Here is a 15,201-nt window from a genome sequence, read left to right as displayed (position 1 = left end):
GATAGCAGCAGCAGACAAATTCATTTGACAAAGCTTCCGATCGTCGAGTCTGCTGTTGACAAAAGACTTTTAAGATCTGACTTGGGAATACTGCCAAGTCGGTTGCCTTGAATCTTAATGGTATCCGTTCACGTCCTCATCTCCACGTGGAGACACCAAATGTGCTATAAAACCACGCTCTGGATTCTTTATGTCTCTATTTTGCGCTTTACAACCAAATCAAAATGCACCCGGGTGTTTTCTTCACTGTCTTTTTTTTTTCTTTCTCCTTCTTGTTTATGGATAGCAACCAGCTCCACCAAACTGGAAGACCTGAGCTATCTCGATGAACAGCGCAACACACCGCTGCGGACGTCCATTCGCCTCCCCTGGCACAATACAGGGGGGAGGCCACCTCAGGATGCCAAAGGTGACGAAAAAAATATATATATATCATCTTGGAACCTCTCCGGGTCATTAAAAATGAATGTCGTCTATTTTGTGTGGCTGAACAGGTCGTTTCTCCCCGTACAAACCGGCGGACATCATGCTCAAGCCTCTGTTGTTCGAAGTGCCCAGCATCACCATGGACTCGGTATTCGTGGGCCGAGATTGGCTCTTCCAGAAACTGGAAGACGTCTTGAAGGACGGCGAGTCCGCCGAGAGCCACGGCGCTGTGATCGTGGGAAGCGTGGGTTACGGGAAGACGGCCATCATCTCCCGGATGGTGGCGCTCAGCTGCCACGGCGGACGCATGCGGCAGATCGCCTCCAACAGTCCCGGCGCCTCGCCCAAAAGTAAGAAACGCCAACAAATAGTCGGCAAAGTCAAAACAGCAATCGAGAGGACCGTTTTTGTCTCTTCTAAGGTGCTGTTGGGTCAAGCCCAGAACTTCCCCTCAGCCAGCCCCCTCAGCCCACTCCCCCCTCGAGTGCGGCCAATACATTGAGGACCAATAGCTGTCCGGGAACGCCAGAAATGCAGCGCCGCAGGGAAGAGGCTGTCAAACGGCTGGCTGCAAAGGTACATCTTCGCTCAAGTAGCACGAGGCTGGGGGGGGGTCAAACGGGTTCAAGGCACAAATAGGGGGCCAGGCCTGGAGGAACATGTTATTAGGATCATTTGTTAGAGCCAGAATGAGGTGCTGTTCTTCAAGACACAACAGCGAGCCCCGGAGCCTTCGTCTCGTCGTGAAAGGCAGACTGTCTGAAGCCTGCTCACGTGCTTCTTTTTTTTTTTTTTTTTTTTTTTTTTTGGAGGTTACAGCCTATCATTTGGTTGATATTTTTTTTTCTCGTCATGTCAAGCCAATTAATCCGTTCCAATCACACACACAAAAAATCAACAAAGGTTTGGGGTTAGGGTTGCTTGTTTGGGACTATTGTCGACTAGTTCAGAAGCTGGTCAAGGTTTCACGCCTAATCCCCCCCCCCCACCACCATCTCTACCCGCCGACCCTGAAAGTGTGTCAGCTCCTCCAGTTTGGAGTATAATTAGGACAGTGTTATGCCCCCCCCGCAGGCATCTCCCTTCCTTTACCAATTCTACCTCGTTCCTCATAGGTCCACTTTGGATTTTTTTTTTTGTAGAGTTTATTTGAGGTGATTAAGCATATTGCAGTTTCCTAATCAGGCGCTCTGTGGTAGTTGGACAAATATTTTTCCCCACATCAGATTGGTTTCAGAAGACTACTTTGTCTCCCGTGATGAAAGAATTGCGATCAACTGCGGTAATAATGTTGAGAGCAAAGCCACAGTGAACACAAATAGAAAAGGAAAACTTTTTTTTGTCGCTGTCTTTGTTCAGGACTTAATCTGTTTAATTTTCTTCACTTCGTGCCGTCTCATCAACGTCTTTGATCATGTTGCTCACGAACCCAGATTGAGACGGATTTGTCTTGTGTCTGATGGCAATTTTGAATGCCTTCCATCTGACATCTCCTTGCGCTCCAGGTGGTGGCCTATCATTACTGCCAAGCAGACAACACGTACACCTGTTTGGTGCCGGAGTTCGTGCACAGCATCGCCGCCCTGTTGTGCCGAGCGCACCAACTCAATTCTTATCGGGAACTCTTGCTGAAAGAGCCCCACCTCCAGAGCATGCTGAGTCTGCGCTCCTGCGTCCAGGACCCCATGGCGGCTTTCCGACGAGGCGTTCTTGAGCCTCTGGCCAACCTTCGGAAAGGTAAAAGTGTCTCTTTTTTTTTTTTTTTTTGCCATTTTGTTTGGCATCACGGCTGTGATTTAAACAAACCTGACTGCACATGTGACTCTCCTCAATCTTTGCCTTTCCAGAGCGGAAAATTCCAGAGGAGAATCTCATCATTTTGATCGACGGACTGAACGAAGCTGAATTCCATAAACCCGATTATGGAGACACCATCGCCTCCTTCATTACAAAGATCATAACCAAGTTCCCTCCGTGGCTTAAACTGGTGGTCACTGTCCGTGTCAGCTTGCTGGTAAGGAACGACTCATTAGTACGGTTAATGCATGAGAGTATCAGTATATGATATTACTCAAATGTACTTGTACAAAAAAAAGGTTCTGGATGGATCCCGACTTCATCCAGTCACCAGTGTCTGCTCGAGCCCCAAGGCTCCGCGTGTTTGCTCCTCTGATATTTATCACGCGCAAAAAAAAAAAAGGTCTGACTCGTTCCACATCGCCTTAGGATTCTTCTGCTCCAAAATCTGTTTCTGTTTGGTCACGCTGAAAAGAATTGAACTACAGGAAAGTAGTCAATTACTTTCGCTAAGGAGCTTTTGTTTTGTTCGGCGTAGCTTTGTCCTTTTGTTTGTTTGGCACCACTTTTGTCAGCCTCGGCCTGCTCCGACTTTTTTCCTGTTGGCGATATAGTATAACAACAAAAAAAAGTCCTCTTTTTGGTGGTGAAAATAAACAAGTGGCTCACGGAGGAATCCTGTTTTACGATTTTCATTTGCTTTTACTACCTGCGTGTTCCATAGGAGATAACGGGCCTCCTGCCTTTCGCCAAGATCTCTCTGGACGACTTTTCGGACAATAACGAGATAAGCAACGACCTCAACGCGTACATCCAGTACCGCGTCGGCGGCAGCAAGGACATCATGAACAACATCAGCCTGAACGGCAAAGCCGACCCGCCGACGGTGGGAAAGCTGAGCGGCCACCTGGTCTCTCGCAGTCAGGGCTCCTACTTGTACCTCAAGCTCACCCTTGATCTGTTTGAGAGGGGCCACCTGGTGATCAAGAGCTCCAGCTACAAGGTGGTGCCCGTCTCGCTGGCCGAGCTCTACCAGCTGCAGTGCAACATGAAGTTCATGAGCAACTCGGCCTTCGAGCGCTCGCTGCCCATCCTCAACGTGGCGCTGGCCTCGCTGCACCCCATGACGGACGAGCAGCTCTTCCACGCCGTCAACGCCGGCGACGTCCGAGGGGAGCTGCCCTGGGAAGACTTCCAGCAGCGCATGGACCTGCTGTCGGGCTTCCTCATCAGACGCCGCGACAAGACGCGAATGTTTTGCCACCCGTCCTTCAGAGAGTGGCTCGTGTGGAGGGCGGACGGCGAGAGCACCGACTTCCTCTGCGACCCCAGGTGAGTCCTTTGCTTTTTTTTTTTGGAACCCCAATGTTGGCCTTACAAACCAAAAACTGAAACAAATTGAAGGTTTGGATAAAAGTCAACCGTCATGTAAAAGAGGTGCTTTGGCGCACTTCAACTCGCCAAACACTGTCCTTATTGTGTCCGTCGCGCAGGACTGGTCACGCGCTCATCGCGTTCATGCTGTCCCGCCAAGAAGGGAAACTGAATCGGCAGCAGACCATGGAATTGGGACACCACATTCTCAAGGCGCACATCTTCAAGGTAAGAAAATAAACGGGTGAACCTCCTCCGTTATGACCGTGAAGGGCTTCACTTCTGTCTGTGTCCATTTGTGTGGCAGGGGCTGAGCAAGAAAACCGGCATGTCGTCCAGCGTGCTGCAGGCCTTGTGGATCAGCTGCAGCGCCGACGGCCTCTCCGCAGCGTTGGCCTCTCTGAGAAACCTCTACACCCCCAACGTGAAGGTGAGGTCCCAGATTAATCGACTGCGTACGAAGCAATTCAGACGCCGCTAGCGCGGCCGGAAAGTTACGGAACACCGTGACTCCGAAGTAGACCGGAAAAACATTCGCCGTGAGAAAACGTCCACGCTCGAAGGTCAAACGTGCATTCTCGCTTCATAAAGCTTCCACCCGAAACCGTCGAGGACGCGGGGGCCCCCGTGGCTTCAGTGCCAAAGGACATCTGCTGGATTAGTTACACCGTAAAACAGGTCACGCTAGTTGGAAAGTTCACTCGTGTAGCATGTAAGCTATTTGACCCGTGAAACCTTGTTGCATGACCTCTCTCTGTTCTCTATTTTGTCTGTAAATGATGTCGCCCGAATGAATGCTGGCCACCTAATCAATTCAAGTGTAGATCCATTTGCATTTTTGTTTCACACCCTTTGGACCCTCTTATGCTCATTGTCATCGAAGAGGAATAGCGATGCGGACAATAATATTCCAATTCGATTCCGATGTTTCAGACTCCCTCTCTTGTTTGTGCGGTAAAGGAGACCGACATTAGCGTCGTCAAGAAAGGCCATTATCTGTGATTGATGCTTTCTGGCTCGTGGCTAAAGAAGTCGTCCCGTTCCCCGGCTCGTCGTTGCCGTTCCACTTGTTGCCATCCCCGATATACATTTGCAAGTTATTACGCGGAACATTTACAAGAGTGACCTTGTTCTGTCCTCCGTCGCGCTAAATCTATTCAGAGGCAACAAATTAACGCTATTTCATATTCTGTCCTCGGAATACTCGCAAGGCCCCTGTGCCTTTGTTGTGCCATACGTGGCGGGTTATTGATTTGCCTCATCTCCGGAGAGCGGAAAACTCTCGATATTTGCTTCAGCGGAATGTCTGCCCTTTGAATTCAGTCGAAGATAACGTCGCTAAAAGATTGGACTCGAATATCAAAATAGCGAGGTGTGAACTCTGATACTTGATCAAATTCTTTCAAAAGACAAGTTTGAAGCTGCCGTTTGTTGTCATGGCGACGGGGTTGGGAAAAACACGCGGGCGGCTCTCTGCATATATTGATCGCGCATCCATTTTCGATAGCGTTTGCCCTCATTAAGGTTGCGGGCGCGCCGCAGCCCGTCTCCCGGCTGACTCTGGACAAACACGGCAACCATAAATAAGCAAGCGTGAGCAAGTTAGAGCAATGGTGTCAAAGTCGAGGCTGGGGGGGGCCCGCCTCGTTATTTTATGCGGCCCTCTACTTTGTTTCTTCCGTGATACATCGCCGAGTTGCTGACTTGTCTGCGTGGCACTTCAGGTGAGCCGTCTGCTAATGCTGGGAGGAGCGAACGTCAATTACCGCACGGAGGTTCTGAACAACGCGCCAGTCATCTGCGTCCAGTGCCACCTGGGTCATCTGGAAATCGCCTCCTTGCTGCTGGAGTTCGGCGCCAGCGTGGAGGTGGTTTCGGAAACCGGGATGAACCCCCTCTGCTACTCGGCCGCTGCGGGGCACTTGAATCTGGTGGTGATGCTCTGCAAGCGGGGGGCCAGGGTGAGCCGACGGTTATCTTCTCGAATTAATGGCCGATCGATATGTAATCCATCAAGCGCCGTCGGGAAGCTAATAAAAGTGTCGTTCGCCAGGTCGAGCAGACAGATAAGAGCGGGCAGTGCGCTCTCGTGCACGCCGCTCTCCGAGGGCATCCCGATATCATCCACTACCTGCTGGAGATGGAATGGAGCGCCGAGGGGCAGCAGCAGGACTGCGCTTTGAAGAGCCGAGCCCTGCAGCAAGCTTTGATAGGAGCGGCCAGCATGGGCCATACTCAGGTCTGCTTTTTAGCTCCACGTGATCCTTCTCTTCCGAAACACGTCCATCCCCAAAAAACGACAAATCCAATCTGAGAAGAGGCCGTGTTGTTTTGTTGCTTCCCATGGCTGGTTATTTTCCCTCGGAATTAGCATAGCGGTTTATTTGATCTCTTACGCTGAAAGACGATGCCATTTATCAAAGTTTCTTCCTGGCAGGTTGTGAGCAGCTTGCTGGCAGTGAATAATGAGTACGCCGTGCAAATTGATAGCCATGACACTCTGTGGGGGGAGACAGGTATGTTGTCATCCATCTTTTTACATTACATGCTTCATTTAATCACGAGACCACATTTTATCATTCTGGTCCTCTCTTGCGAGCGGAAGGTCTCAAGCCAAATGTGTGTGTGTGTGTGCATTTGCGTTCTTGTCGTGTTCTTTCTGGTAAATGCATTTGCTGTTGTGGTCATGTGGGTTTCTACTTAGAGGTTGGTTAACGCAGCATTTCCTCTGAGTCGGAGGAACGGTTCCCTCGGATTACTCCTCTTGGTGCTGTTTACTCGGAAGCCAATAACACTTGAGATATTTTCAAGCACTCCTCCATCTGCTCCACAAAGTTATCCTAGCTGGTTTTGTCGGCCGACATACTCTGGTCGCCGTGAGATAGGATCCAATGTCTTCGTTTATTGTGAATGTTCAAACGTTGGCTCATCCTGTCTGGAGAGTCTATCCGCGCTGCCCTTTCCCGCTCTCAATGGCCACAGACGTCGGCGGAGCCACTTCCAGCCGCAGTCTCGCACTGGCGCCCTGCTCGCTCGCTCAGCGGATGCTAAACCGTATCCGTCGCACTCCGAGTGAAATTGCAGGTCTGAGGCAAAGTGACTCTCACGTCCTTGCGATGACCACAATCTCTGATATCCCCCTTGGCACCAGGACCTTATTTGGAAACCACCGGGAGCCCATCTGTATTTGTGGGAAATAGGCTGCCGCCGCCGCGTCGTAGCCCAGCAGGGACTGAAAGTTCATATTGCTTGGAGTATTGCAGGTCGAAGGTCATATGAAATCATCCTCTCGTTACGCTTTCGTTGCTTACGCCAGCGATGATTACCTCTCAGAGAGACATAAAAAGTGGACACGCCGAAGTGTAGCTATATTTTCCGAGTATTTTCTACACCAACGAATACCGCAGACGCAAGCATCACTGCATATAAACGGCTGGAATAATCTGGAGATAACCCAAAATGTAGCCAATTAACAGCCAGCCAACTCTACACTTTCATTGGCTGACACCCACGTCACTCACCAAGTCAAGACCCGCCTTTTAAAGCCATACACACTCAAAGTCGCACAGACTTCTACAGTTGAACATGACCATGTACATATTATATTAAATAATGCCAAATTATATTTTTATTCTAACATTGGCATAATCAATACCTTCTACTTAAATCTAAATATATTTGCTCCCTACAACAGTTGCTAGTTTGAACTTCTTTTAGTGCGCAATGACATCGTTGAGCAAGCACTAACAAAAAAAAAACAACAACTAAAAAAACACGATATCCAGCAGATAATTATAGTTAATATTGGTTCTATTTACTATTTGTCTGGAACGTATTCTCAATGGACAATTCAATTCCAGTGTGGTGGATAATAATTCTTAGTGGTGAATATTCACCTTATTTAGCGACATCATCAGAACACAGTTCATGACTGGGTTCCGCATTGTTTACTGCAAACCACGATAATGAATACACTGCTACAGTAGAACCTCGCCGATGTCATCAAAACTGAACATTATTGCTTCGACTGAAAAGAGCTCATATTGGATGCCGTTCGAGTGGCCACCATACGACGTGCATCACCTGTTTAAAATGAAGCGATCCTTTCATCTCCATGCAAATAGGTCCGTGGTGTGTCTTCTATTGTTCAGGAGAGGATGATTGGATTGCACATCTGTGCCCGATTCCTTTTTTTTTTTTAAACCTTCCTCTAAGGATGCTTCGTCGTTATGCAAAGTGAGGCCATTCGCCTCCCCGCCGTCGTCTTTCTTAGCACACCGCGTAGAATCGCTTAAAAAGAAAACGCCAGCGAATATTTCTGATATTGGCTTTTGTTTACGCTTGCCAGCGGATAAAGGGACTTTGCGCGTTTTTCGTGAAATCTGCTTATTTAATTCATCCCGGCGATGAAAAAGGTTTTTCAGGAAAAAAAAAACTTTGGCAAATCAGAGCCGTCGGTGCCATTGTAAGCCGTTGGCGCAACAGAGTGTTTGCATGATTGAGATTGTCAGTTAATCTTGCAGGTTATTTACCTGTGATGAGTTCAGGCTCTGGCTGGCTCAATTTGATGGTAATGGGATTCTGGCTGGGGGAAAGCAATCACTTTTACTTTTCTTCGCTTGTGGTTCAGAACCTCTTTGCCAAGAAGGGCTTCATTAGTGGGTCACTCACAAGAAGAAGAAAAAAAAATAACATCCCAGTTTTGATTGTTTTAGCACCCGAGCGATTCATTAATCATGTTCTATTCAAGACGTTTAAAAAAAAAAAAAAAATGCGACGCTCCCAGTTGCAGACGCCGCCGGTCCCGAGCCGCTCGGTCATTGTTGAGTGTGAAGATATTCATGTGTTGAGCAGAACACGCTGCTCTTGGGTTTTTTTTGGGGGGCTCTGAGCAAAGAAAGCTGCGTTCAGTCAAGTACGAAGGCTCAACAATACACTTGAAAGACTGACAGACCATCTGGGCCAAGGAGCGCCATTGACAGGCTAATGAGTAGCATTTGTGTTGCGGTGTTATAATGCTAAACATTGAACACAAACAATGCAGCAACACATGTAGAGAGAAAATTTGTTAAATCTGTGGGGTATCACCATGTACTGCCCTCTAGTGGTCAATTCGGTCCATTTTCGTTATTCAACTCACACCGCAACGAATAGTTTGGCTGTTAATTCGGTGGATTCTGATATTTAGTTGTGACATATTCTCCACTGTCCATTCCCCCGTTTTGTTCCTCCCCAGTACATACAGCAAGCATCTGCTCGTGTGTACGTGTGTGTTGAAACTTCCCATTTGCTCCTTTCATCTTCTTAAATGATGGCCACATGTGACAACGGCTGTTTAAATTGGGCTCCATTACATCAAACCCGAACAACAAAGTCACTTTTTGAACGATGTGAATTCAGGACACGTTTACACATTTGCGCCTTTGAACCTGCCGAGTAACACGCGCGCTCCGTGTCCTCTGTCTGCACCTCAGCGTTGACGGCAGCCGCCGGCCGAGGCAAGATGGAGGTATGCGGCTTTCTGCTGGAGAGGGGGGTGACGGTGCAGCAGGTCAACCGGCGGGGGGTGTCTCCGCTATTCTGCGCCGTCAGACAGGGCCACTGGCAGGTGAGAGCGAGGTGGCCTCCGTCTCCACGGCAACTATCGATTCTCACCTCCGCCGCGCCTTCATTCATTTTGTCGTAGTAAAATGGGGGACGAGGAGGATGGCGACGCGTTAATCTGCCGCGCTCTCTCGTAGATTGCCGAGCTGCTGTTGCAGCACGGCGCGGACATTAACGTCAGCGACAAGCAGGGCAGGACATTACTGATGGTGGCGGCCTGTGAGGGTCACCTGAGCACCGTCGACTTTCTGCTCTCCAAAGGTGAGTTACGAAAAACACAAAACCAGGAGGATTTTTATTTTTATGAAAAAGCAATAGTGAACAATGACCTTTTCAGGGCAGATTCAAATCGAGCAAAAGTTTGAGGAGCATACAAACTAGGGCCGGACAATATTGGAAAAAACAAGATCGCAATATTGATATTTATGGCAGCCCTAATAGAAACGCAATGCTGCTTCTCTTTCAAAATGTCTGTTTCTGGAAGCACTCAAGAAGCCTAGAACTCTCCGAGGGAACTAAAAGGTTTTGAAAGTACAGTGTCAAAATTTACGAGCACTAAATAGTGGCAGCGAACACCACACACAACAAGCAGCAGATGGTGAATAATTCTTCAGAAAGGAAGCCAAGCAAGGAGTTGTTTATGACCATTCGAGTTGAAGTTTAGACATAACAGCAAGGCAATTACACCTTGTGTATGTCGTCAAACGTCATCTAGCTTCATGCTAACACGTCACGTCAAACGCGCTAACGATTTTGAAATCTATTTGAGAGCTGATTGTGAATGTTGACGTGTTTCACAAGGTGCGTCTCTCACTTCCATGGACAAGGAGGGCCTCACGGGTCTCAGTTGGGCGTGTTTGAAAGGACACAAGAACGTCGTGCAGCTTTTAGTGGAGAAAGGCGCCGTGATCGACCACACCGATAAAAACGGACGAACTCCGCTGGACCTGGCCGCCTTCTTTGGAGACGCAGAGATCGTACGTTGCCGTAGTCTTCCAAACACGTGACACTGGAGCGACCGCATTGACTTTAATGCTTGTCGTTATGAACTTAACTTGTGCGGCGTCTGCTTTAGGTCCAGTATTTGGTGGAAAGAGGGGCGGTGGTGGAGCATGTGGATTACAGTGGCATGCGGCCTCTGGACCGAGCCATCGGCTGTCGTAACACGTCGGTGGTGGTCACACTGCTGAAGAAAGGGGCCAAGCTCGGTACGTTGTTTTGTTTATTTTTAACGACCGAGTGTCTGAATGCCTTCGTTTGTGTGTTTTATCATTTTGCTACTTTTGTCTCTGCAGTTATTATATCAAGTTAGGGTGAATAATGAAAGATTATTTGTAGTTGACCATATGTGTGATGAAAGCACTGGCGGAGCTAAAGGGGGGCTGTGGAGGCACTGCCTCCCCCTCCCTGAAATATGCTCGGACCCCTCCAGGTCCCAGGCCGGATAATTGACTTATTTTCTGATTATTCCGAGAATTTTCCACCCGCTGTAAGCAACACCCATTGAATTTGAGAAAATAATTCTTGGGTTTATTAAAAAAAAATGTGAAAAATTTGCTTTGTGGACCAACACTCACAAAGTGCTTCAGTTTTTGCGTTGAACTAGCAAAGTTAAAGTTACCAAATATGGTTCCTCCCAAAACAGGGATACATTCTCCTTGGAATGAAAAACAATATCATTCATAATAGGGGGGTAACATTGTGTGCGAGACATTTTGGCCAAAATTGGCCATGAGAAATTTCAATAAAAGTGGCCGTATGCTTGGCTCTTTTGTTTGCGTAGTATCTCACGGCTCTCAGAATAAGCTCACACTAATTTTGTGGAATGCTGCGCAAAAACACTGCATCCACTGCATGCGTGTGTGTGTGCGTGTGTGTGAATGTCGTACATGCCTGTCCATGCTCTGCTGGGCTAAGTTTAGAATGTGACTTCTCACCTTAAGCACATACGTGACGCTATCTGGCGCTGCGACTTATCTGCACTGAGCAGCTTTTCAACTTTCTCTCTGCATGCCAAAGCGTTTTGCATGGCGGGAAGCCTTCAAAGCAGTGGTTCTCAAATGTTTTACGACTAGTACGTTTTACTTTTTAAAGTAGATTGGTGTACGTTTGTGTACATTCTTTTATTATTTTCCATAGATAAAAGTATTTGTAATGAATGCAACATTCGGGTGGGCCGAACGAAAGAACTTTGCCCGCCGTTGCTCTCGCGACGCTAGCCGTGCCGCATTTTAAGAATCGCTGCTTTCAAGTGAATTTCGACATGTGCGTGACCTCTCCCTTTTCCCCTCTGCTAACTCTTTCCAACCCGCTGGCACTAAACTAAGGTCACAGAGCGTCTCCTTGCGATCGATCAGGTACAATCTTTAGGTAACTTTACCTCACTGTGACCATTTGCCGACAAATACAGGGAGCGCCCGCGGAGGCTCCGACGCGAGCGACCTAACGTCTTCTCCTGCTCTCTCTCTCTCTCTCTCTCTCTTACGTAGGCAACGCCGCTTGGGCCATGGCCACCTCGAAGCCTGATATCCTCATCATTCTGCTTCAGAAGCTCATGGAGGAGGGGAACCTGCTTTACAAGGTATACCTAGATACCTAGCAAGATAATGACCGCCTGAGATAGCCAGTTTGAGATACTTTAGCGAGATAGCTAGCGAGTGAAGTAGTTTGATAGCCAGTTTGAAAGTAGCGAGTTAGCTTGTCCGCAAGATAGATAGATAGATAGATAGATAGATAGATAGATAGATAGATAGATAGATAGATAGATAGATAGATAGATAGATAGATAGATAGACAGACAGACAGACAGACAGACAGACAGACAGACAGACAGACAGACACTTTATTATTGCGTTTTTCTTTTCCCGAAATACCAAAAGCTAGCTTGCGTTGACTCGAGACTTGCGTATGAAAGCACTCGCTCTGTTTTCGTCAACAGTCGATGGAGGTTTTGAATGAGTGGATGGAGGTGTCCCAGCTGTTTTGTCAAAGGGAGCCTACACCAATGCTTTGACATTTAAAGGCGTCTGCGCCGAAAGGTTAAAGCCGCCAGGCGAATGTAGACGTCTCTCTCTTTCATGCTGCTTCCGCCACTGCTGGGAAGTTTGAAGCTCAGGCATGACACCTCAGAGCGCTGAAACCACCATAAGCTAGCACGCAGTTCATTAAGAGCTTATTTGTCTGTTTGGAAGCCATCCTGCATTTGAGTGTTTGGCCCCGAGCCCCCTTCCCCGGTCTCACTCGCCGCGTTTGTGCCTTCATGCGCCCTCCAGAAAGGCAAGATGAAGGAGGCGGCTCAGAGGTACCAGTACGCTTTGAGGAAGTTTCCCAGGGAGGGTTTCGGAGACGACCTGAAGGCCTTCAAAGACCTGCGGGTCTCTCTCTACCTCAACCTCTCGCGCTGCCGCAGAAAAACCAACGTAAGCTGGAGTCTTGATCACTCGCTCAAAGTGTTGGGAATGCTTAAATGAATGTTGTCCTCGTGGCAGGACTTTGGGATGGCTGAGGAGTTTGCCACAAAAGCACTGGAGCTGAAACCAAAATCCTACGAAGCCTTTTACGCCCGTGCGCGAGCGAAAAGGAGCAGCAGGTAAACGAGTCAGCAAACGCTTAAAAAAAATAATAAAAATTCCCCCAAAACTTGATCCATAACGGCCAAAGATGTACATTGCCTTGCAGACAATTTGCGGCCGCCCTGGCCGACTTGCACGCCGCCGCCAAGCTGTGTCCCAACAACCGGGAGATCCGTCGCCTACTGGCTCGCGTGGAGGACGAGTGTAAGCAGATGCAGCGGGCGCAGACCACCAAAGGCGGAACGGATAGAGGGGCCGTCGCCTCCTGCAGCGGTGCCGCCGGCAACATCGGCCAGGCGGCGGGGGGCCACGACTCGGACCTGGAACGCGATGACGCCCGGGAAGAGCCGCTGGAGTGGAGCCAAAGACGCCGCGCCGAGGAGGAGGAGGAAGACGAGGAAGACGAGCGCACGCGCTGCCGGTCGCTGGGGAACTACGGCGCTCATCACCCGGGCAGGCTCCCCCCTCAACGCTACCCTCGGGACCAGCCCCCGGGTTTGCTTCTGCAACCCACCAAGCAGGCCCAAATTGTCAAGACCAGCTCACACGGAGCCAAATCCCAGTTCGCTCCATCCAGCCCCCTGCCGAGCCGACACGCGCTGAAGCCCGGCCCGGGGATCGACATCGGACCGCTCCCGGCGCCCGCCGACGAGCCGCCGTACGGGAACCGCGTGACACTGACGGTCATGACCCACGCCGGCGAGGCGGGCTCCTTTCCCTCCAAAGCGGCCTCCACTCATTTGGACGCCGAGCCGGCGGGCAACATGCGCGTGTCCAGCTCCACCAGCAGCTTGGCGTCCAGCGGCAGCCTGTCGGACGGCGGCAAGGCGGGCCCGGACGTCAAGTCCAAACCCAGGCCCTTCATGGGCGTCACCGACAAGACGGCGCGCTTCCTGCAGCAGAACCCGCAGCCCCCGGCCACCCGCGCCTGGATTAACCACTCGGTGGAGGAGGAGGAGGACGACGACGACGACGCTACTGCTTTTGGCAAGGCGGCGAGCGGCGCTTACCGCGAGCAACACAGGGCGCCGTTGCACAACGGCGGGCCGCTCGCCAACCAGTACTCTGACAAGTTCATCTGTTACAAGGACGCCAAGTCCCTGGCCAACCCCAGCCAAGCCCTGCACATCACGTCCATCAAGCCAAAGCGATCGTTTATCGAGTCCAACGTGTAGTCCCTCCCTCCCTCCCTCCCGGGAGAGTCGTGCCAAATGTTCCCGCCCGCCCGCCACATCTTCTGTCGCGAGATGGACGCTTTGCACTGATGGAGGGGGAACCGTATTCAAGTGGACATTCCTGTGTTTCAACAAGCTTGCGTCTCATAGTTTGTATTATTACACCACTCGCTAAAAACGTTGGGGATTTTGGACGCAGCGTGCGGGCGGTGGTACGCATGGTGAGCGAGGAAAGGACCATAGAAGATGACCTCCTTTGAAATCTCCACAAATCAAACGGCGGTATTAATGATTAGCATTTTGCATCCAAACATTTTGAGAAGGTCAAGAAGTTCGTCCATCGTCCATTCCCGCTCGCTCACCGTGCGTACCACACCACCCGCCCACTCCATTCCAGCCGTTCTTCAACTTAGACCCCCAAAGTCCGAAATATCTCCAACTTTTTGGTGAGCAGCGTGTGGTTTTTTTTTTTCCTCCATCCCGAAGGTCATCGGTATGCACAGTGTCGTTCCGATTGCGTTTTAATGTTCTCCGGTGAGACACGCACACGTTTTGTGAACTATGTTTGTACATGTTACGAATCAGCATTAACAAGAGTGGAAAGTCTTTTTTTTGCTCTTTGCTTGTTGTTGCTGTCTAGATTAATTTATTTACCAATGGCTTCAATGTAAGAGCAATATATTTGATATGGTTATTTTTGCACAGCCAGCAAGACATTTAAATGAAGTGCATGCTTGACGCCGCCATACGTTAGTCCTTCCGGTTTCACGTGGATGTTCAACCGTGCCATGTTTTTTTTTTTTTTTTTTGTCAGTATTGTGCTCGCATATTGTTATGGAGTTGTGCTGCCATGGCAACCATGGGAGAGAAATAAAGACCCCTCCCCAACACCCCTGAGGGATGACCAACACGTCTATGCAGTGTGATCAAATAAGAATTTTGAAAAGGTCCCCGCATTGTCCAAAAAAAAAAAAAATATCGTCTTTTGAGATTTCTTATTGACTTTTCTCTAGGTCATATTTTTAAGGTCTGCGCTCTTCTGCCGTCACGCTGATTGTGGCCGGCTCCGCTTCCATCGACCGACGACCGCCTTCAGAGCTCTGGTTGAGGTGATCGATGTGCTCCGCAAGGTCAGATTGGTCACACAGCTGATTCTCTTGTCTCTAATCCAGCTCTCTGTGGATTCACGCTCTGAGCAGGGAAAAAAAAAGCCAGAACGTCCCGTGAAGCCCCTGCATACTCCAGCTTTGGTG

At 49.4% G+C, this 15,201-nt stretch overlaps 1 protein-coding gene across 8 annotated transcripts in view; it reads left to right on the top strand.

Annotated features, from left to right (window-relative positions):
- The window catches only part of tanc1b (tetratricopeptide repeat, ankyrin repeat and coiled-coil containing 1b), a 47,607-nt gene extending 32,751 nt beyond the window's left edge, over positions 1 to 14,856 (top strand). For 6 of the 8 annotated variants that reach the window (XM_085920915.1, XM_085920913.1, XM_085920918.1 and 3 more), the window contains exons 8-26: positions 287 to 409; positions 495 to 776; positions 848 to 1,002; positions 1,932 to 2,163; positions 2,274 to 2,440; positions 2,948 to 3,555; positions 3,717 to 3,825; positions 3,905 to 4,032; positions 5,327 to 5,558; positions 5,651 to 5,836; positions 6,035 to 6,113; positions 9,072 to 9,205; positions 9,339 to 9,462; positions 10,003 to 10,178; positions 10,277 to 10,409; positions 11,691 to 11,782; positions 12,474 to 12,620; positions 12,690 to 12,790; positions 12,862 to 14,856. In XM_085920915.1, the coding sequence (XP_085777041.1) occupies positions 287 to 409; positions 495 to 776; positions 848 to 1,002; positions 1,932 to 2,163; positions 2,274 to 2,440; positions 2,948 to 3,555; positions 3,717 to 3,825; positions 3,905 to 4,032; positions 5,327 to 5,558; positions 5,651 to 5,836; positions 6,035 to 6,113; positions 9,072 to 9,205; positions 9,339 to 9,462; positions 10,003 to 10,178; positions 10,277 to 10,409; positions 11,691 to 11,782; positions 12,474 to 12,620; positions 12,690 to 12,790; positions 12,862 to 13,948 (4,295 nt within the window). In that variant the 3' untranslated portion in view covers positions 13,949 to 14,856. The remainder of the gene's footprint in view (positions 1 to 286; positions 410 to 494; positions 777 to 847; positions 1,003 to 1,931; positions 2,164 to 2,273; positions 2,441 to 2,947; positions 3,556 to 3,716; positions 3,826 to 3,904; positions 4,033 to 5,326; positions 5,559 to 5,650; positions 5,837 to 6,034; positions 6,114 to 9,071; positions 9,206 to 9,338; positions 9,463 to 10,002; positions 10,179 to 10,276; positions 10,410 to 11,690; positions 11,783 to 12,473; positions 12,621 to 12,689; positions 12,791 to 12,861) is intronic. The other 2 variants (XM_085920914.1, XM_085920920.1) reach the window with 1 other exon arrangement.
- The last annotated feature ends 345 nt before the right edge of the window (positions 14,857 to 15,201 follow it).

Source organism: Syngnathus leptorhynchus, chromosome 9 (genome assembly GCF_054491065.1).
Source record: "Syngnathus leptorhynchus isolate UIUO chromosome 9, UIUO_Slep, whole genome shotgun sequence".
Lineage (NCBI taxonomy): Eukaryota > Metazoa > Chordata > Actinopteri > Syngnathiformes > Syngnathidae > Syngnathus > Syngnathus leptorhynchus.
The sequence above is the reverse complement of the archived record's forward strand: the minus strand, read 5'-3'. Positions and strand labels throughout refer to the sequence as shown.